This window comes from Stylophora pistillata, chromosome 3, assembly GCF_964205215.1.
Source record: "Stylophora pistillata chromosome 3, jaStyPist1.2, whole genome shotgun sequence".
Taxonomy (NCBI): Eukaryota; Metazoa; Cnidaria; class Anthozoa; order Scleractinia; family Pocilloporidae; genus Stylophora; species Stylophora pistillata.
Genome location: NC_142521.1, coordinates 8771826 through 8792752, shown reverse-complemented (window position 1 = coordinate 8792752; position 20927 = coordinate 8771826). Strand labels below are relative to the sequence as shown.

The window sequence follows — 20927 nt, the reverse complement described above, 5'->3', positions numbered from 1 at the left end:
CTAATCAGCTTATATAGCTTGGTATGTATGCATACAGTGAATTATAAATAGTAGAATGGTCACCTTTGGGTTTCCTCCATTTGGGAAAAACAAATAAAACTTTTGTAAACCCTAGATCCAGATCCCCCGTGACCCCCTCCTTTGTAAGCCTTTTTTTTTATCACATTAAGGAAAACGCACAACATGGAGGTTGACAGGTAAATCTGGTGACTACCCTCTGTTTGACACAGTGTTTCCCTCCCCCCCCCCCCCCCCACCCCCTCGAAATTTCCTGGTTATGCCCCTGTTTGAAGATTTGAAACTCATTTCAGTCCTGAGAACTAGGGCCCACTTTTCCCAGACCTAACTGTGTCCTTTGAACAGGAAATGTTAAGTGATAGTTTATGACTTCTCGAATTACTGCAGAAATAACCGATTAAACGTATTTCACTGACTTTTGAAGGAGACGCCTTTACCAGAAGGACTTCTCCCACTCCCAGCCCACTCTACAAGATTCTTTTTTTTCTGCTTTTTTTCGGGATAAATGTAACAAATATTTACGGTGTAGTTTGTTTTTTTTATTTTCCTTTTCCTTTTCTCTTAGCGGAACGTAACCTGTCTTTGAGCATTTAGGTTAGTCTGCAAATCATCAAAAATTAAAGCTGCCAAAGTTTCATGTCACGCTGGTTGCACCCTGTCTCGTCCCAATTTCCTCACGCCATCAAAGTTCTCGTTCAATATCGAAAGTGAAACTCACTGCGAGCAGTTTTTGCCTCACGTTGAATTTATCCGTAAAATCTGGATTTCTGAAAGGAAAGATTTGAAACGGTAAGTGCATATTCCGTAGAAAGAGTGGAAAAAACATGTTATGTCAATTCGAGTGATGCGGACTGGAACCAGAAGTGTTGACTTGGACTAAACTTAGAGCTGTGTTGCAACACTCTTGCTCGCTTCCGATAACCTCGGTAACCGAGTGGAAATTTCCAAGACGAAGAGAATGTTAGCGGAAAACTACGAAGTTCATTTGAAGTTGGCCCGTCAAGAAAAGAGCCCAAATATATTCTACAACACTACATCGCGTGATGTTTACTGCTGATTATTTTTTTCCTCATTCCATCGATGATGATGACACACTTAAGACAGTGAAAATAGTACCTCTTCGTTCATAATGAGCAACAGTTTCTAATTTCTTTGTTTAATATGACTTGATTTATCAGCTTCGTCTCTGGACTGTGAAGGAGAAAAGTCCTCTCAGTCTCTAAGCTGATCTACAATAATCCATTCTAGAATCAAAGCGGAATTTCGTCTGACGCAGGATCATTTGGAAACCAACTCGGTTTACTTGGGTCCGGCGGGTAAAAACCCTTTCAGAAGGAAAATGAAAAAAGTGTTTAATTAAATGTCAGTGATCCACTCTTCAGAATCTTCTAATCAAGTACAATAAAGATTGAAGAAATCTCTGATGGTTTGATACGTAGAGTTGATTGAGACAGATCAGTCACTTGAGACTTGGGTAAAAACCTTTTCAGGAGAAAAAAATAAAATAATGTTCAACTAAATATATATCAGTGATAAATAAGTTTTGAGCTGCATTTCGGATCGTTTCAAACAGGACTCAGAGTTTTAAATCAGCCCTCAAATTACCAAGATAGCTGACGGCGCATGTTCCATTAATTGGCGGCTCCAGCAAGCGTGATGTTTGATAGTGTTGTGCTAATTGTGTTAACAGTTATAGAAATCTATGGAATTCTCTTATTGAAGGGGGCAAAGAGAGATTAGCAGTTCGTTCAAATAAGTAACAGAATAACCGTCTAATGGCCGTGACGTTATGCAAAAGTATTTTTGCGTTAATAGCGTGCGTTAATAGCGTTAATAGCGTTCATTCCTATTCTACTCGTTTCTCAGTAGCTGGAAGCTTTTATATAAAACAGGCGAGAACAAATCATCAGTTGTTTTCCATTTCTAGAGTTGGTGCGAAAATATGGAATGGCATCCCCCCTGAAATTCGTAAGCTAAGGAAAGCACCTTTTAAACGTGAGCTAACTCACTTGCTTTTGAAAATTCTTGAAATTGAGATGAATGTTGACTTGCGCTACCTTGACCTTTCTAGCTTATATTTGTAATTCAACTGATTAGCTTTCTCTTTGACCTGTTAAAAACTCCCTTGTGTGACTGGCTCAGGTAAAACCTTTAACATGATTATCACTACTATTATTTATTATTTATTTTTATTTACTCATTTATCTATTTATTTCATTGTTGCGTGTGTGTGTACGTGTGTGTGTGTGTGTGTGTGTGTGTGTGTGTGTGTGTGTGTGTGTGTGTGTGTGTGTGTGTGTGTGTGTACGTGAGAGAGCCTATACAGTGTCTGTTTAGGTAGCCCGCCTAGAATAGCTTTGCTAACTGCGGGCTACAAAAGCCTTTATTTCTTTAAAAATAAAGTCAATTTTGTTGTTGTTTTGTTACTTAGCGATTCTTGTTTGTTATCGAAGCGACACAAGACATTGTCCTTCGTTTAAGATGCAATTAGAATTGAATTCTTTGATTAATGGGGCATCATTAATTAGTGCCGTTCCGAAACTATGATGGAGAAATAGTGTCTTCGTCCGAGCTGATCAATTATAATTCATTCGAGAATCAAAGCGAAACTTCGAATGACGCTGCATGTTTTTGGAAGCCAACTATTGTTAGAGTTGACTGAGATCAGCCACTTGAGACAGGGGTAAACCCCCTTTCAGGAGAAAAATGAAAACAGCGTTTTATTACATGTATGATTTCAGTGATATACAAGATTTTTACTTCATTCCAGCTGTGAGTGAAACAGTTCTCATGAAAGCCAAAATTAGATTAAATTCTTAGTTTAATGGGGCATCATTAACAGCGTCGTTCTTTAACTTTGATGGAGAAAAGGTCTTTCGGTCGAAGCTGATCAATTATAAAAACTTCGACTGACGCATCATGTCTTTGGAAACCGGCCTACCAATGGTCGAGTTGACTGAAATCAGTCACTTGAGACAGGGGTAAACCCCTGTTTAGAAGGAAAATGAAAATAGTGTTTAATTTTAGTGATAATTAAAAGTTTTGATTCATTCCAGCTGTGAGTGAAACAGTTTTCACGAAAGCTTTCAAACCAGAACCATATCAAAGACCATTAAAGAATCAGCAGCTCGGGATTTTTCTTGAAATCATTGAAGTCTGACACTCATTAAGCAAGGAGCCTATTTATAGATACACATAGATGATTAAAACATGCATATAACGTTTGCCTTCAACGCAATTTTCCAACCGATCATGAAGAGAAAATGATCGTCTTGGGGCTGTTCTATTGCAGAGGCAGACCAGCTTGAGGGTCTGAGGCCACGAGGCGTCGGGTTTTTTTACCCTTTATATTGATGCTCTTATATTGGTGCTCTTAATACCAAGAAATTTCAGGAGGGTATGCCTGGGTCCACACCAAATAACAAAAATGTCATCAATGAAACGCTTATAGAGCACGAGGAATTGAGAGTACGGCGCCAAAATATCTTTTTCGTGAAAATACATAAAAGCGTTTGCGACTATGACGGCGAAAGGAGTGCCCATAGCAATACCAAACACTTGGTGAAAAATATCCGGACTGAATTCAGATGATAAATAGTTATTGTTGAATACAATTCTTGCGAGCTCAATCAGTAGTGGAGTTTTGGGAGCCCTTGCTTCGCGAAGGAGCAAGTCGAGAGCCTTTAAGGCTAATGATCGAATCAAGCTTACTCATTGTAATGGCGACAGTAGTATTTCTTTTCTAGATCTTTGTCTGTATAAGGATAATTCCTCAAGCGTGCTGCAATTTTCTACGTAACAGAAGCCTCTTAACAAATATCTCTCACATACCATTCGAGTACGTCGTTTCACCCCTCTAGCGACAAAAAAGCTTTTATAAAAGGGGAGCTTATGAGATATGCTAGAAACAGTTCTTCCTTTAAGTCTTTCTGTGAGACTTGGGATAAGTTTTGGAAGCGACTGCAACTTAGAGGCTATCCTTTTAAGTTTTTACTGCCGCTGTTTCACGGTGTGCGTTACCAAGACAGGGAGACGTAGATCTCCCGGCCGCCTTAACATAGATCTCGGCCAAGCAGGACTCTTGCCTTTAAGACTACGTTCAACTGCAGTCACGCCCGTATTAAGAAGGATATCACTTATATTCTGACTGACTTAGATTGTACTGTGTGTTACAAGAAAACTGTGACAATAGCTAATCTATGCAAGTAAGCTTTTGGGGGCCACGGTTTTAGCTAAAACCGTGGCCCCCAAAATATTTTTCTCACCTTGCCTTACACGTGTTAAATTTTTCACCAATTTTTCACAACTTCGCCTGTTCCTGTTCGTAAGTCCGGCCAAGCCTTTACGGTCATCGGCCCCTGTAACTTTGGCTTATAAATACAGGCGTTTAGTCATACTTGTAAAACTCCCTGAAGAAGTCTACGACAGGTAGACGAAACGCGTAGGAAAATACAAGAAGTTTTACAACTACTGTTCGCAGAACTGCTGCTCACTAGTCTATCATTAAAAAATTGCATTGGTCGACTGTCGTCTTCGCCTTGATTTGAGCGATCAGGGAAAATTTTAGTAAGCCTGAATGTAGTAAGAGTTGTTGCCGTTATCCTGTTTTTTATCGCTCTCTATGGAGCAAGCTGTAAGTGATGTGTATGGCTTGAGATTAGGGCGAGACAAGAACGACGTAGGGGTCTATGACAATGATCGTTACTCCAAAATCAGGTTTCCGAATAAGGACTGGAACTGAATAAATGATTTTTCGGTAAATGCGCTCGACCTTTTAATTTACTATCTTTGGTTACAATGAATATATGCAGTTCATATATTTTGAACTGCGGTATTCAGATACGTATCATGCACGATCCTCACTATTTATGCAATATAAATCAGGCCTGTACGGGATTCTTACTATCTTTCTCCACATCTTAAATCCTGACTTTCGTATCTGGTCCATAGTGAGTCACGAGGATCGAACCCGAACGAGAACAGTTCGAAAATAAAACGGAAACCTGATTTTGGAGTATCCATTTGAGTCCCGACTGTGACTGTTCCTGTAGGTTCATTATTTCAGTGACTTCTTCCTTTATTTTTAGAGGTGAGGGCTGGTGCAGAGAAAGAGGGAGTGTCAGCACAGGGGTGGAAAAAGTCAACCTTCTCAAAAACTTATTTATTGAATATCGGTGATTCAAATATTGGTGGGCTTTTCAGAGGGCCGTTCACACAATTCTTGCCTTCAGGGGTGGTGTGGAGACTCTATTTTAAAAGGAAATGCAGTTACTCTATCTCAAGTTATGTTATTTTGAACTTTTTCATGCCTTCGCTAATAAAGGTAATCCAACAAAGTAGGAGACAATTTTTTTTAATAGTTATGCTTGTTTTCACAGCTGCCAAATCAATGTAAAAAATGACATCTCATGTCTACACCAGAGAACAGCTAAACTATTTCAGGATTTGTCACATCGTCACTAACATCCTGCCTCAGGAACTAAGATCCATTTTTAAACAAGAATGGGACAGTCGTTACCGATTAACTCTGGCAGAGTGGAATGATACACCCCAAAATGGACAGGCTTTCTACAACAACGAGTCCAAAAAGAGCAAGTCAAAAATTGCCAGACAAATGGCAAACGTTATCAGCGGTAATAGGGAAAAGTGGGATTGTACAACACTCTTTTTTGCAATTCTTTACTCCGATTCTATTGGCTCCGGACTTAGTGCAGCAACTCGCTCGAATGTAGATGATCTCAGAGAGATTCGTAATGAAGAATTTGCTCACATGCCGCAGGGTGATTTGTCCGATCTACGGTTCAGGCTTGCTGTTCGCAGAATTGAGATTGCATTTAAGCAACTTGGTTTGCAAACTTCGCAGATTCGAGCCATTTGTGAAAAGAAGAGTTTCCAGACTGATGAGGTTAAAAGTCTTACGGAAAAAGTTCAGCATCTCCTCCAAGAACTTCAAGAAACTCAAAACAAACTAGAAACATCAGAAAATCAACTCCAGATCCTTGAAGCTCAATTGAAAAACGAAGCTCCATCCTTTTGTAATCTTCCACCCAAACCATTACACGAAATTGCACCACGCAATGGCGAGGTTGCTCAAATAACGAAGCAGTTGGATGAACTGAGAGAAGCGAACGAAAACAGTTTAAGCTTCCTGTACATTACTGGTAATCCTGGAAGTGGCAAATCTCAGCTGGCTGGTCTGGTCGCTAAGAAGTTTTACGACAAAGAAAGCGCCCCCTCGTTTGTGATGACTTTGAATGCCGAAAATTCACAAACGCTATTGGTATCGTACGTTTCACTGGCGCGTCAGGTCAAGTGTTCAGAGTACGACATTACTGACACTCACAGTTCCCAAGATACGAAGATCGACAAAAAGATCAAGAATCTCAAAGATTTGATTGCAACAAAATTGCACCTTTATGGATCCTGGCTCATGGTGGTTGACAATGTGACAAGTGTTTCTGCCATACACACCTTTCTACCTCAATCAGGGAATGAACAGTGGAATAAAGGGCAGTTACTCGTCACAACACAGGATACCTCGTCTATCCCTTCTACTTGCTCATTTATTTCGCATGTCTCCATAATGAAAGGAATGGAGCCACTCGATGCAAAGTGTTTTCTAGCAAATATCTCCGGCTTGGAGGACTCAGAAATGGAAGATAGAGTTGCGAAGGCGTTAGATTACCAACCCCTTGCTCTTGCCAGCGCAGGCACTTATGTGAAGAAGATCCTTGAGAGTAAGGTGGCTTCTGACTTTGGCTGGAAGGAGTATCTAGACAAGCTAGAAAGAGGAATGCGAGCCCTCACTGAAAAGGAACTGACAAAGACAAATCCAAGCTACAGCAAGTCCATGACTGCAGCAACAAAGCTGGCCGTCGAGAAAGCGATTGGCAGTGGCGGCATTATGAAGAATGCGTTTACTTTCCTATCCCTCTGTGCTCACCAAGCATTGCCTCTCGATATCCTCATAAATTTTGTATTGAATATTGATAAGCAGGTGGAGAGAGAAGAACTTGCTGTTCAGATCCAGGGCTACTCACTGCTGTTGCTCGAAAAAAGAGAAAATGGCGTTTTTATCGGTGTGCATCAAGTCACTCATGAAGTTATTAAATCTGTAATTTGCGAGAGTCAGGACCATCCTGATTTCGCCCAAGCTGTTCATGGTGCTGTAATAGCATTCAACCAGTACATAGACATTAAACTACCAGAAACCTGGCACGAGCAAAACTCTAATGCAGCGAGCAAACAACTCGTTCCGCACTTGAAAGCTTTGGCCACAAACGTTAAAGACGTTTTTGGCACACCAGAAAAATTGCGAGTTCTTGGAGTGAAAGTATCAGCTGTGCTAAATCATTTTGAACGGTTTGGTAGAATTTGCTTGAATCACTGCGAACTCCTCGTTGCTAAGATGTACCATGACATTTCCTTGAAACTGTTTGAACTAAGTAGTGAGAAAGAATTAAGAAAATCAGCCATTTTGCTAAATGTAGGAAATGTACAATTCAGGATGAGTGAACTGCAACAGGCCAAAGAGAGTTATGAGCGTGCCCTAGAAATTCAAATAAAGAAGCTTGGACCCGACCATGTTGATGTCGCAGGTAATTACAATAACTTGGGTAATGTACAGATTAACTTAGGTGACCTGCAACAGGCCAAGGAGAGTTATGAGCGTGCTCTAGAAATTCAAATAAAGAAGCTTGGACCTGACCATGTTGATGTCGCACGTACTTACAATAACTTGGGTAACGTACAGAGTACATTAGGTGACCTGCAACAGGCCAAGGAGAGTTGTGAGCGTGCTCTAGAAATTCGAATAAAGAAGCTTGGACCCGACCATGTTGATGTCGCAATTACTTACAATAACTTGGGTATTGTACAGAGTACATTAGGTGACCCGCAACAGGCCAAGGAGAGTTATGAGCGTGCTCTAGAAATTCAAATAAAGAAGCTTGGACCCGACCATGTTGATGTCGCACGTACTTACAATAACTTGGGTATTGTACAGAGTACATTAGGTGACCTGCAACAGGCCAAGGAGAGTTTTGAGCGTGCTCTAGAAATTCAAATAAAGAAGCTTGGACCCGACCATGTTGATGTCGCAAGTGCTTACTATTGCTTGGGTATTGTACAGAGTGCATTAGGTGACCTGCAACAGGCCAAGGAGAGTTTTGAGCGTGCTCTAGAAATTCAAATAAAGAAGCTTGGACCCGACCATGTTGATGTCGCAGGTACTTACATTAACTTGGGTAATGTACAGAGAAGATTAGGTAACCCGCAACAGGCCAAGGAGAGTTGTGAGCGTGCTCTAGAAATTCGAATAAAGAAGCTTGGACCCGACCATGTTGATGTCGCAAGTACTTACAATAGCTTGGGTATTGTACAGAGTGCATTAGGTGACCCGCAACAGGCCAAGGAGAGTTATGAGCGTGCTCTAGAAATTCGAATAAAGAAGCTTTGACCCGACCATGTTGATGTCGCAAGTACTTACAATAGCTTGGGTATTGTACAGAGTGCATTAGGTGACCCGCAACAGGCCAAGGAGAGTTATGAGCGTGCTCTAGAAATTCGAATAAAGAAGCTTTGACCCGACCATGTTGATGTCGCAAGTACTTACAATAGCTTGGGTATTGTACAGAGTGCATTAGGTGACCCGCAACAGGCCAAGGAGAGTTATGAGCGTGCTCTAGAAATTCGAATAAAGAAGCTTTGACCCGACCATGTTGATGTCGCAAGTACTTACAATAGCTTGGGTATTGTACAGAGTGCATTAGGTGACCCGCAACAGGCCAAGGAGAGTTATGAGCGTGCTCTAGAAATTCGAATAAAGAAGCTTTGACCCGACCATGTTGATGTCGCAAGTACTTACAATAGCTTGGGTATTGTACAGAGTGCATTAGGTGACCCGCAACAGGCCAAGGAGAGTTATGAGCGTGCTCTAGAAATTCAAATAAAGAAGCTTGGACCCGACCATGTTGATGTCGCAGGTACTTACAATAACTTGGGTATTGTACAGAGTGCATTAGGTGACCCGCAACAGGCCAAGGAGAGTTATGAGCGTGCTCTAGAAATTCAAATAAAGAAGCTTGGACCCGACCATGTTGATGTCGCAAGTGCTTACTATTACTTGGGTATTGTACAGAGAAGATTAGGTGACCTGCAACAGGCCAAGGAGAGTTTTGAGCGTGCTCTAGAAATTCGAATAAAGAAGCTTGGACCCGACCATGTTGATGTCGCAATTACTTACAATAACTTGGGTATTGTACAGAGTACATTAGGTGACCCGCAACAGGCCAAGGAGAGTTTTGAGCGTGCTCTAGAAATTCAAATAAAGAAGCTTGGACCCGACCATGTTGATGTCGGAAGTGCTTACTATTGCTTGGGTATTGTACAGAGTGCATTAGGTGACCTGCAACAGGCCAAGGAGAGTTTTGAGCGTGCTCTAGAAATTAAAATAAAGAAGCTTGGACCCGACCATGTTGATGTCGCAAGTACTTACATTAACTTGGGTAATGTACAGAGAAGATTAGGTAACCTGCAACAGGCCAAGGAGAGTTATGAGCGTGCTCTAGAAATTCGAATAAAGAAGCTTGGACCCGACCATGTTGATGTCGCAGGTACTTACTATAACTTGGGTAATGTACAGAGAAGATTAGGTGACCCGCAACAGGCCAAGGAGAGTTGTGAGCGTGCTCTAGAAATTCGAATAAAGAAGCTTTGACCCGACCATGTTGATGTCGCAAGTACTTACAATAACTTGGGTATTGTACAGAGTGCATTAGGTGACCCGCAACAGGCCAAGGCGAGTTATGAGCGTGCTCTAGAAATTCAAATAAAGAAGCTTGGACCCGACCATGTTGATGTCGCAGGTACTTACAATAACTTGGGTAATGTACAGAGAAGATCATCATCATCATGAAATGGGCCATTGTTGTGGGTTAAATTCGACTTCACAAGTTCAAACAAAAGCCTTTTGTTGTTTGTTGTGATGAGGGAATTGTGCCGAGACTTGGCGAAGATTAATTTCAAATCCTCGCAAAATTGTCGGTGTGTAGAATTAGCGGCACCAGGGGAGAGAGGTTAGGAAAGTCGCTCATGTGGGTGCTGTTCGCACAGGGGTACCCAAGGGAGAAAATGCTCTCCTTCACTATGCATGGTGTCTCAGTATATATTTTTTTAATCAGCGAACCAGTTGATTATAAATTTATTAACACGATAAGGATACTTTGTTGTTAAGAACATTCACGAACTTTACTCGGCAAGAGGACGAGAGGAAAAAAAGCAAACCAAATAAAACTGAATCTTTTTTGAGCAGCTTTTAAAGGTATTCAATGTGGACAGAAGCGTAAATATTCCGTAGTGTACCATGTCTTTAGCGTTTTTTTCCTTCGATTTACATACCGAATAGCCCTTTTGGAAGAATGTAATAAGTCTTATTCATTATTGTTATTAACCCCAAACAAGAAACCTGGAAATGCTGAATTCTTTATACTTTACTTTGGTCAGTTGATAATAGCGCGCAGCACAAAGCCGCAAAACTAGCAGCTTTTATCGACGGTTTCCCTTGGTTAAGAGTTGTGAATTTTAAAACTAACTTGCCTTACTCGTAGAAGAAGAAGGAAAAGAAAAAGCTTCATGTATGAAAACTTGCACTTTGGACTGCAAAAATCAGCCTATTAGATTGAAAAAAAGGATCAACTGAATGTGGTCGTTCTAAAACAATGAAAGCATTGGTTGCCAGCGCGGCTCTCTTACCAAAGAAGCGCCAGTCTTGATACCATCACGCTTTCACTCTCGTAACGCAAAGAAAAGAGAGGAAATTTTTCTGTTTGGGAAAATACCACTTAGGAATTAAAAAACGCCCAGCTTAAGTGGTTAGATTGAAAAATGATATTTAAAGGTTAATGTTCTAATTTAGTCTTGCAGCGAGAACACTGGCGGCCCGCTCGGCTTTTAACAAAGAGGTGATAGTTTTAAAAACTATCTAGTTTTACTAGATAACAAAATAGAAGAAAATATTGGCTTTTGGGAAAATAATTCTTAGGAATTAAGAATAATGCCAAGTTTAATTGCTGGACTAAAAAAAAATCAGTGATATTTGAGGTTTGTGGTTCTACTTTAGTCTTCCAGTGAAACTCCCGCAATGGAGGCGCGCTCGGCTTCTAACAAAGAGGTGATAGTTTTACTATATAGTTTTAGTAGTAACGTAAAACAAAATAGAAGAAAAAATTGGCTTTTGGGAAAGTACATCTTAGGAATGAAGAATATCGCCGAGTTAAATTGCTGGAGTAAAAAAAATCAGTGATATTTGAGGGTTGTCGTTCTACTTTAGTCTTCCAGTTAATTCTCTGGTGGCCCACGCGGCATTTAACAAAGAGGTGATAGTTTTAAGTTACTCCGCCTTCCTATTTGTCGACAATAGAATATCGCATGATTAAAGTTACTATTGTTGCCGTATGATAATTTTATGTTCTTTCAGTGCGTGGCCATAATGATAGCTATTTTTAAGTGATCATTAACTGAGCTTTATCAAAGTTAGATCTCGTTGTTGTGAAAAAATGTCGAAGTACTACGAAGTCGCAAAAATTCTGGCTGTGCGTTCCATTGACGGACGTAAAGAGTATCGGGTGAGATGGAAGGGTTTCGGAAGCAAGGACGATACTTGGGTGCAGGAAGAAAATTGTAACAGCGCAATGAAGAACTATGCGCGATCTTCACTTAAAGGTGAGTAGATTGCAACAGGAACGAATTTTCTTTGCTTGAAGGCTAGTTTGTTCGAGACTAAAACGTTTATCTTGGTCTTTTTTCAGGAAAAGAAAAAATTATAGATTATCTCGTCGGTGAGATTGGACAGAAGCTTTCTGTTCGAACCGTCCCAGAAAAGGGATACATTCGACGCACCACTAATAATAATAAATAATAAAGACTTTATTTTACGAGGGTAACACATAATAGCATAGCTAATAAACTTGTGGCCCTCACTCAGAAATAATTACAATATAAAAACTAGTATAATACAATATGAAAATAGAAACTAATATAATATAATATAATTACAAGATAAGTAAAGAAACTAATAAAATGTATGAATATATTCAATATAACTAGTAAGAATGAAAAAAAAGGAAACTATACACAAAAATGACTTAAAAATTGTTGCTGCGAAAAAATATTAGTCCACATATTGTGCTTGAAGCACCTTATGCTGTCCGCCATCCGTATGCGTAGTGGTAACTCGTTCCAAATTTTGGTTCCGGTGACGAGAAAGGTGCGCCCACCTTCAGTTTCCCTGTTATATCTGGGGCACAGTACATTAAAGTTTGAATAGCGCGTAGTTCTTGAATGTCTTGAGTTATTGATCGAAATATGCTCGAAATATGCTATCAGAGTTCCGATGGATCCAGGGGTCTTTGAAGACCTGTTCAGTGGCCTGAGTCGTGGTAGGAGAAGGTTTGATGTGAAACCCGAAGACCTCGACAACCTTCTGCCAGATGGGTGGTCCAAACGAGCGTTTCGCACCTCTACCAGATGTGTTGTTAGTCGACAGCAGCCCATAACCATCCGGTTCACCAACCAGAGGAAGTTGCACTACGATCATTCCAAGTGTCCTCGCTGCCAATGGTCGGGAATTGGCGAGAAACCCACTCTTTGCCAAGCAAGGAAGACCTGGCCTGTCGATCTGAGTTACTTATTTGTGACTTTTAGCCGTGAAAGGAACCACCAAGAGCAAAGGAAGGATGGTACGTTGAATATCAGCCGAGGTTACGTTTCACGATGTATTCCAGTGTTATTACATCGTTTGGAATTTACATTATCCTCGTTCGTTTCATTTGATGATCATAGTTTCTAATATTTGTTTTTGATTCGCAGAGAAAATCGACCTGTCCTGGATAAGCTCAAGTTAAGAAGAAGAATAGACTGGATGCATGGATTCAACAAGTCTATCGACAACAAACAAAACGGCTCTTTTAGGAGCCACCAAATAAGACAAAAGTCATTAACCAACTGAATATATAAAGCACATATAAAGTGTATTAATAGGATTATTACAACATAAACCAAAACAAATTTATGTGAGAAACATGCACTGCGGAGTGGGTTTTGTCAAGTAGGCATGATTTAATCATAGATATCCCATATCTGCCCCCTGTGGTAAAGAGTTCTTCTTTGAGATGAAGGGTCATATTGCCTCTCATGTCGCAAAAACCGAGTTGGCCATCTGCTGTCAGCGAAGTTGTTCAAAACTTCCTGTGTTTCTTCCTTTGTTAACAGATTGGTGCTTTTGACAACATTAAATTCGTTTTCTTCCATAACTGGAAACCTCAAGTTGTCTATGATGTCATCTCCAAGGACTTGACGGCGTTCTATTGTAGCGCAAAGCCCGAGCTTTTTACATTGGTTTGCCGCCCACTTATTGATGGCAGTGAACAATTCGACTTCCTTGACGTTCAGTGTGTTCCTTTTCACCAATTCAATCAAGTCTGATCGATCCATTTCCAAGAACTCGCTTGATTCCAAAACATCTTTGGCTTCTTTATCTATAAATTTCCAACAGGAGCGCCAGAGAGACTTATTTTCAATTAACTTAGAGTGTTTCAAGACACAAAAGATGTTACTTGAATCCAGATGGTCTCGCAAGAATAAAACGCTGCGGTTGGTCAGCGAGGGAATCATGTATTTCTCTGCCAAATAGAGTAACTGTAAAATATTGTCCCCATTTAAGCGAACTTCCTCGGTGTAAATGTATCGTAGGAACTCCATCATCCCTTGATAGTCGCAGTCAGGGAGATCTATAAAATCATTTCTCTCCGCCAATATGCCACAAAACAGCACGTAGAAAACCGGGCTTGCAATCGCCAATTAGAACCTATGAGCGGGGATTACCATCTTAGACTTCTCAGTTGTACCCCCATGCAGGGACAAGAGAACCACAAACTTAACGTCGCTCAACTTGTCCTTACCTAATAAAGATTTAGCGCGTTCTGGCTGGTACTGGCTGCCCCGAACATCGTTAAACGTTTTCTACAGTTTTTCGCTGCCCCACCGGAAATTGATTTCTCGTTTTCTCGTTCTTCACAAGCAACACACCCCTTCAGTCAAACCCCTCGATCCCAGACTCTCTCTTTCGTCTCATAATCAAAATGGTGACCTGGCTTTGTGGCAAAACTCGTGGGAGCTGATAGATCCGAGCTGGGATAAGTTTCATAAATGAATTTTGTTTAACTGAATTCAGGTATGGCAAAAGTTATGTTTGTATTTGTATAGCCCCCCTCTTGCTTGTTTTTGGCACATTTTGGAAAGTAACAACTTTACAACCTTAAGCTCGATTCCTAAATCAACTTAAATTCATGAAGATTTAAACTGCTTGTAGTTCAATGTAAGCATGGCAGCTGATTTTTACTTCTTGTCAAAACCCCTTCGCTTGCAACGAGGACAAAACATGTTGGTGTATGTGTATTTCTTCAGTTCATATCTAGTTTATTTCATATATATATATATATATCATTTACAAGGTATAAGTCAGATATCAGCAATTTTGTTTTACTTACACTGAAAAACTTGAAACTTGAACGTGACACTGTTAACTGGTGCAGCACATTCTAGCCTTCCTCCAGATTCTGGTGAGTGTACAGATGCAGAGCTCCAGGATCCTCCTCTGTATGCCCACTACTCTGATATGTTCTCTTTGTTCTGTAGAGATTGTTTACTCTGGCATAAATTTTCCTGTTTTCTTTTTCCATAACTTGCTTTGTGTAGCTGGACTTCCGTCCTCCCTTCTGTGTTCCCTGGTGGAACATTCTTGATTGTTGGTGGTTTTTCTTTTCAACTGGCTGACAATTGAAAATAGAAAGCCCTCCGCATTTCTCGAGGAACTGAGGGACATGATAGACTAGAGCTGGAGCAAAACAAAATATATTTTTCATATTTCAAATATAGGGTTTCATAAGTTCTTTTATAATTACTGTTAGGATTGGAAATCATTGAAATTATCATCTTAACAGAGAAATGGATCTTACCATGTATGTATGGAGTCACATCCTAAAAGGAAAAATTTGGAGAAAAATATATGATAGTAAGTACCTTGTATTCAATTTAGCGGCTTCAGTTATATCACAGATTAATTATTGGCTGGGTTTTGTTCAATTGTCTATGCTGAGTAAAGATCAATGTTGAATTATATTGCCAAGAATTTCAAGTCTACGATTATATTTTATCTCAACAAAGTAATACTTGCAAAGAATGCAGTTACCTCATCATGGTGTACCATTCGAAAGAGTCTCGCCCATTTCCTTGCATGGTCCTTGAACTGTTCTGGTGTTTTGTAGTGTTCTTGGCCTGGTTCTGAGTCCAGTGCTACCACCAGATTACTGAAACCCTATTTTATCAATAAAGATAGCAAGTATGTAGATGAGTTTATTTTGATATGATTTATTGTAGTCACACCCCTTAGATATTGTCTTAATTTCAACTCAATGATCAGAGTGACCAAATGAACACAAGAAAATGTTTACCTTCCATAATTTCTTCACATCTCTATAAGTCATTCTTTGATGACTTGTCCCCTCAAAGATTGGTTGATGATCCAGTTTGTGTAGGATTGCTCGGAGGTCTTTACCTGAGTTAATATATTGTTGTTATTGTTAATATCTTCATTGTTATCAGTATTCGTTATGGCTTGCCGTTGCACTGTGATACGTAAAGTAATGCAAATAACTCTAATACATGAAAATCTCGAAGTTAACTTCAACTTTCTTTGTGTATATAGAAAACTGATAACTTAGTAATGAGCATTCCTACCATCCAGTCTAGTCCACTGTGTTTAAGATGACCCATCCTCACACTGTACTTGGAAAAACTTAAATGGGACACCAATGTTTTCAAGCTCCTTCTCTAGAATATCCATTCTCTTGTTATTCATTACAAACTCAATAACCTGTAATGCAGATTAAGAGATACAGTATATGTCACTATGGTTTTTTGCTTGTTTTCGTTTTTTTTAAAGGATTCGTTTGGTTTAATGCAGTTTAATGTTAACTGTATGGCCTTTTCTCTACTACTACTACTGCTGCTACTGCTACTACTTCTCTATTGTCCATAAAAACATCTAAGACAAATTTGAAGATTCACTAGAGATGGAGGTCTTCTGACTAATTTTCTCATGAGTACCAAGGACCTCACTCAATTAAGTCAGTAGTATTAATGTTAAAATGTGTATTTACTTGGTGGAAGAGAAGTCCCATGATCCTAAGAAAAAGATGAAGAGTGTCGACAATAACTTGTGTGAATGGAATTGAGATTAATGGCTCATGAATTGAGCCTTTCCGTCCATCAGTGGTTTTTTCTGTACTGTTCTTCATACATTGTTGAAGATTCCTCTTAATTGGCCAGTCTTGTACTAAAAAAAATTATAAAACAAAATGTTGATTAGGAAAATGCCAAATAAATATTGCATTTTGTATTTATAGCCACATTTTTAAGTATTGCCGTCTTCTATCACCTGTCATATATTTATGTTTTCTAACTTGTAAACATCCTTCAAACTGATGATGGGCACACTGTAACTGAAACATGTCTATTTATCATGGCAATGTTATAGTATGAGATGGTAGATAAAAAAAATATTGCCTACAAAATTTATCTTTTAAAACATAATTGAGTATATTATATGTACACTTACTTGAGAAATCACAAATTTTTGCTTTTGTGCAGTGGCACCATAGGCAAAAATATTTTCCATTGGCAGCATTTAGTCCATAGGCCATGGCAAGAAATTTCCAGTCTGAGCAGCAGTACCTTAGGAAAACAAAATGAAAAATGCTTCATTGGGTGAACCATTTCCTGTTTCAAGTTGAATGGATCCTAATTCACAGTGCACCTATCATGTACTGAGACATATAGTAAGTTATGTTCATAGCTAGAATATTTACATAATCTCTAGTAATTCATGAAAAAAAAAATTATTTTATGACATAAAATAATGTATCTACCATATTACTTTGTAGTGTATTCCATCCACCTCGATACCATTTTGTTGAACGTCATCAACTTCTGCAAACACAGGCCCAAGACAAGTTTTTACTTCTAAATAATCCTCCTTTCCTGTAGAGATATAAATTTACAATGTTTAATATTCACTGTCTCTTAAAAGCTGGCATTCTTTATAAAACTGCTGGATTTTAAAATATTACCATTATACAGAGCGATGGGGTACTGGTGGTCACAGTCATGTTCTTGTTCATCGAGAATATTGAATACAGCCATGACAGTGCCAATTTTATTGCTGGTGCGTCTTCCATCAGCAGCAAAGCGCAGGCGGAGTTCGTTGCCATTAGCTTGTACAGTGTTCTTTATACTTTGGATGGACAGCAGCTGACTCAAAATTGCCTTTATATCGCGTCTTACTCCATCTCCTTTTTTAGCCTGTGGTAAATAAGAATGAAGTGTTAACTTTTTCTTTAGAAAATCCATAGAGGTCTATTCAATTTGATGATTTTTTCTTTGTAATTGAATTTTTGTGATTTCTACACTGGTCAGATTTTATTCACTATAGTCTCGCTTGGCTTTGGTAGTTAGGTACGTGTAGTTAAAATAAATTATATTTGTTTTCACAGACCTCTGAAATTGAATGCAAGGCAATGATCCCATTTTGCCTGTTTCTCTCCTGTTTCAGAACACTGATTGGCGGAAGGATATTTCTTTCCTCGTCTGGTAAAACCATCCTCGACTCATGGTATGCCTCGTCTGAAATCAAGCCTTCGTCTTTCGCAACAAGTACATGCTGCGTCGTCCGACAAGTAGAGTTTTCTTCTCGTCATCAGCATCGTGTCCAAGGGGAATGACAACTTCGCGTCCTTCTACAGTAAACTTAATCTGAAGAACAAGACGGGGGTTTCCCTTTAAAATTTGTTTTCATATGAACATAGCTAGATAGACAGATTGATCGCCACATTGATGTATATTTTTTTTCGCTACTTTGCTGCTGGTCAACGTCTCAGTTCTAGTTTCTACGAAAAAATAAAATTGTTACGTACCTCGATGGGCTCAAACTCCTCCAGTCCTTCCACCGATTGAGCCACTAGTTGCCTGACTCGTCTTTTCTTACTATTTCTGGCTGCCGGTGTTAATTGCCAGAAGTCCTTTTTGGTATTATAGAAAACATTTTCAGTCTCTCTGATTCTCTGCTTTAGCAGCATTCCTTCAGCATTTGCTTGTTGAAGCTGAGCTTGGACTTCATTCAGCTGAGTTGCAATGGAGCTGTACTGGATTCTCAAATAATTGTTCTCTTCCCGAAGACGCCTTATTTCGGCCTCATAAACCTCTCTAAGAGATGGCTGTGTTTGTGCCAGTGTACAACTCTGTTCTCGATTGTGTTGAAAATGAGTTAGAAAACTCCCACCGCTGACGGACTTGACCTTAAATTTCGACAACATTACTAAGCGAGTATCAGTCGTCACTACACCCGGACGTTTCTGTAGTTACCATCATTTTGTGTCTTGTGTTCATTCATGGATAACTTAAACAAAGCGATTGCTTTTAGTAGATCGCTTGAGACTTGTCAATAGATCATTCTTATCAGGGAGGTGAGAAAATAACCATCTATTGTTTTAATCGTTTCTTATGAAGCGGCCGCGTGTAATTAGATGGTTTGTTTTTTAGTTCCCTTTCAAAATTCTTCGTCGTCGAAACCAATGTGTTGGCTTATTTTAACATCGATGGGAGTAAATGCGAGTAACGTGCACCCATGTTCCGACATGCATTCGCGAACGATTGTTGAATATATTTGCACGGATCATATCTTAAAAGCTTTTATAGTTTTTTAAGCATTGTCAAGTTACCGCCTCAATTTCAATACTAATTAGGCGGCGTGTGCGCGATTGTTTGCGGAGGCGGAGCTTAGAATGTGTTGATATTCTTGCGGGAAGTTTAAAATAGGTCACTTGTATTCTCGTGGGAGACTCCAAAGGACAAAATTCGCGTTTCGCGACTACTTCCAAAGTTTGAAATCCCTTGAAAATTTCTATAATGCTTTCTAGAATGTCAAATAAAAATAACCATATGGTAAAAGAGAAATCTAGCAATTGAATGAAGATAAATTACGCCTGAAAGTGCGCTGAGATCGACTTCTTATACAAGCAGAATGCTAACATTTTCAAGGCAAATTTGCGACCTCTTCTGAAAGCGCAAGAGCAAAGTGAGAATGATACACTCTTCAATTAAACTTTCTTCTCTAAAAGCCATATGGTAAAAGTAGCATTTGAAAAGTAGTTTATTCGTAAACGAATAGAACGTAAGCCTTCCTCGACATTTTCAGCCCTTTTCCTTTATTGTTTGACAATCATTTTCTAATTAGCTTTTAAATTTAGCGCCAGTGTCTCAATAAAAGTACAGGATATGTCGCTGAATTCTGGGTGACAATCTTTATAAGTAATAAAGATTGTCGGTGGAAAATGTCGTTTGAGATCGGGAGAGTGAAGACAAATCTTGCCGTCTGGAAAATCAGATGCCATGTTCATGGCACATAAAACCTTCAGTGGCATTCAGTTATTCATCTCTCCAAGGATTCAAAATTCATCTCGGTTTTTGTTTTTTGTTTGTTCTTTTTCCCAGAGGATGAAAGACTTCGTCAATACGGCTACACGGGTGACAAAGTCTGCGATTTTGTCACGAAAAGTTCAACTCATTGAACTTCTCGCGATTTTTTCAGCGATGTAGTGGCTGTCGCCATCGCAGCAGTTGCGCTAGGGTGGCTACACGGCTGAATTGCACTGCGCGCTGGCGACGCGACAAATTTAGTAAAAATTGCAACACCATCGCAAGCAAAAAATCGCTCTTGTTGCTGCGGCTTAACATTGTGAGATGTGGAACCGGGCTGCCGGTCAGTTTCACGGAATGAGTTTAATTCAAACAAGTTTCATTCGTGACCATTCACACTGATTCAAATTTCATTTGGTTTCACCACTCTCTGACAGTCTCTCAGTTGCGTCATTCTGTGTCTTGACCAACCCTCCCAGAGTAGCAAGTGACCTTGAACGAAAAGTAACTCCCTCCTCCTCCCCAGGGTAAGATTTGACATAAACGCGCTTTCGCCAAATATTCAAATTTCGCGCTTTCGCAGTAATCGGCTATGTTCGAATTTACCTCGTAAATTTCGCTATTGTTATGGTAGCGAGTTTGAATTTCCCTCGTGAATTAATAAGTCATTGTTTGGCTCTAAAGCTATTGTTTCAAAATATCCTTTTATGGCCATATTTGAGACACTAAACAAAGGGTATTGTCTTTGAATTTGATCAGCTTTTCTTGATAGGTGACCTGCAACAGGCCAAGGAGAGTTAAGAGCGTGCTCTAGAAATTCGAATAAAGAAGCTTGGACCCGACGATGTTTATGTCGCAAGTACTTACAATAACTTGGGTAATGTACAGAGAAGATTAGGTGACCTGCAACAGGCCAAGGAGAGTTATGAGCGTGCTCTAGAAATTCGAAAAAAGAAGCTTGGACCCGACCATGTTGATGTCGCAGGTACTTACTATAACTTGGGTAATGTACAGAGAAGATTAGGTGACCTGCAACAGGCCAAGGAGAGTTATGAGCGTGCTCTAGAAATTCAAATAAAGAAGCTTGGACCCGACCATGTTGATGTCGCAAGTACTTACTATTACTTGGGTATTGTACAGAGAAGATTAGGTGACCTGCAACATGCCAAGGAGAGTTATGAGCGTGCTCTAGAAATTCAAATAAAGAAGCTTGGACCCGACCATGTTGATATCGCAAGTACTTACGTTAACTTGGGTATTGTACAGAGTACATCAGGTGATCTGCAACAGGCCAAGGAGAGTTATGAGCATGCTCTAGATATTGAAATGTAGAAGGCTGGACCCTTGCATGCCGATGTGGCAGGTACTTACAATAATTT

At 39.7% G+C, this 20927-nt stretch overlaps 3 protein-coding genes, 1 long non-coding RNA gene and 2 pseudogenes across 6 annotated transcripts; 4 read left to right on the top strand and 2 right to left on the bottom strand.

Annotated features, from left to right (window-relative positions):
- Window positions 1-599: 599 nt before the first annotated feature.
- Window positions 600-11740, top strand: LOC148734406 (uncharacterized; annotated as a pseudogene). Its single transcript, XR_015999121.1, has 2 exons — window positions 600-807; window positions 5397-11740. The product of XR_015999121.1 is annotated as an uncharacterized LOC148734406 (transcript).
- LOC148734405 (chromobox protein homolog 3-like) lies at window positions 11574-11935 on the top strand. Its single transcript, XM_088752776.1, has 2 exons — window positions 11574-11739; window positions 11826-11935. Exons 1-2 carry the CDS (start codon window positions 11574-11576, stop codon window positions 11933-11935), a joined length of 276 nt encoding a protein of 91 aa, XP_088608902.1.
- Window positions 11927-13886, top strand: LOC148734404 (uncharacterized). Its single transcript, XM_088754703.1, has 2 exons — window positions 11927-12755; window positions 12886-13886. Exons 1-2 carry the CDS (start codon window positions 12410-12412, stop codon window positions 12918-12920), a joined length of 381 nt encoding a protein of 126 aa, XP_088610829.1. The 5' UTR covers window positions 11927-12409; the 3' UTR covers window positions 12921-13886.
- Window positions 13887-14035: 149 nt separating this feature from the next.
- LOC148734401 (uncharacterized) lies at window positions 14036-18049 on the top strand. The gene is made up of 5 exons (XR_015999322.1): window positions 14036-14248; window positions 14985-15088; window positions 15241-15415; window positions 16726-16913; window positions 17687-18049. It is a non-coding gene; the product is annotated as an uncharacterized LOC148734401 (long non-coding RNA).
- Window positions 14266-16188, bottom strand: LOC148734403 (uncharacterized; annotated as a pseudogene). The gene is made up of 5 exons (XR_015999321.1): window positions 15814-16188; window positions 15528-15631; window positions 15266-15391; window positions 15033-15054; window positions 14266-14911 (listed from the first exon to the last, which is right to left on the bottom strand). The product of XR_015999321.1 is annotated as an uncharacterized LOC148734403 (transcript).
- Window positions 16926-17737, bottom strand: LOC148734402 (uncharacterized). The gene is made up of 3 exons (XM_088755172.1): window positions 17630-17737; window positions 17205-17436; window positions 16926-17115 (listed from the first exon to the last, which is right to left on the bottom strand). Exons 1-3 carry the CDS (start codon window positions 17732-17734, stop codon window positions 17000-17002), a joined length of 453 nt encoding a protein of 150 aa, XP_088611298.1. The 5' UTR covers window positions 17735-17737; the 3' UTR covers window positions 16926-16999.
- Window positions 18050-20927: the final 2878 nt, after the last annotated feature.

Coding starts and splice junctions, on each gene's coding strand:
- LOC148734405 (XM_088752776.1), top strand. CDS start 11,574: ATGTCGAAGTACTACGAAGTCGCAAAAATTCTGGCTGTGCGTTCCATT. Junction 11,740..11,825: donor TGCGCGATCTTCACTTAAAG/GTGAGTAGATTG, acceptor GTCTTTTTTCAG/GAAAAGAAAAAATTATAGAT.
- LOC148734402 (XM_088755172.1), bottom strand. CDS start 17,734: ATGGTTTTACCAGACGAGGAAAGAAATATCCTTCCGCCAATCAGTGTT. Junction 17,437..17,629: donor CCTTGCATTCAATTTCAGAG/GTCTGTGAAAAC, acceptor TATTTACCACAG/GCTAAAAAAGGAGATGGAGT. Junction 17,116..17,204: donor CCCCATCGCTCTGTATAATG/GTAATATTTTAA, acceptor ATATCTCTACAG/GAAAGGAGGATTATTTAGAA.
- LOC148734404 (XM_088754703.1), top strand. CDS start 12,410: ATGGATCCAGGGGTCTTTGAAGACCTGTTCAGTGGCCTGAGTCGTGGT. Junction 12,756..12,885: donor CCAAGAGCAAAGGAAGGATG/GTACGTTGAATA, acceptor TTTGATTCGCAG/AGAAAATCGACCTGTCCTGG.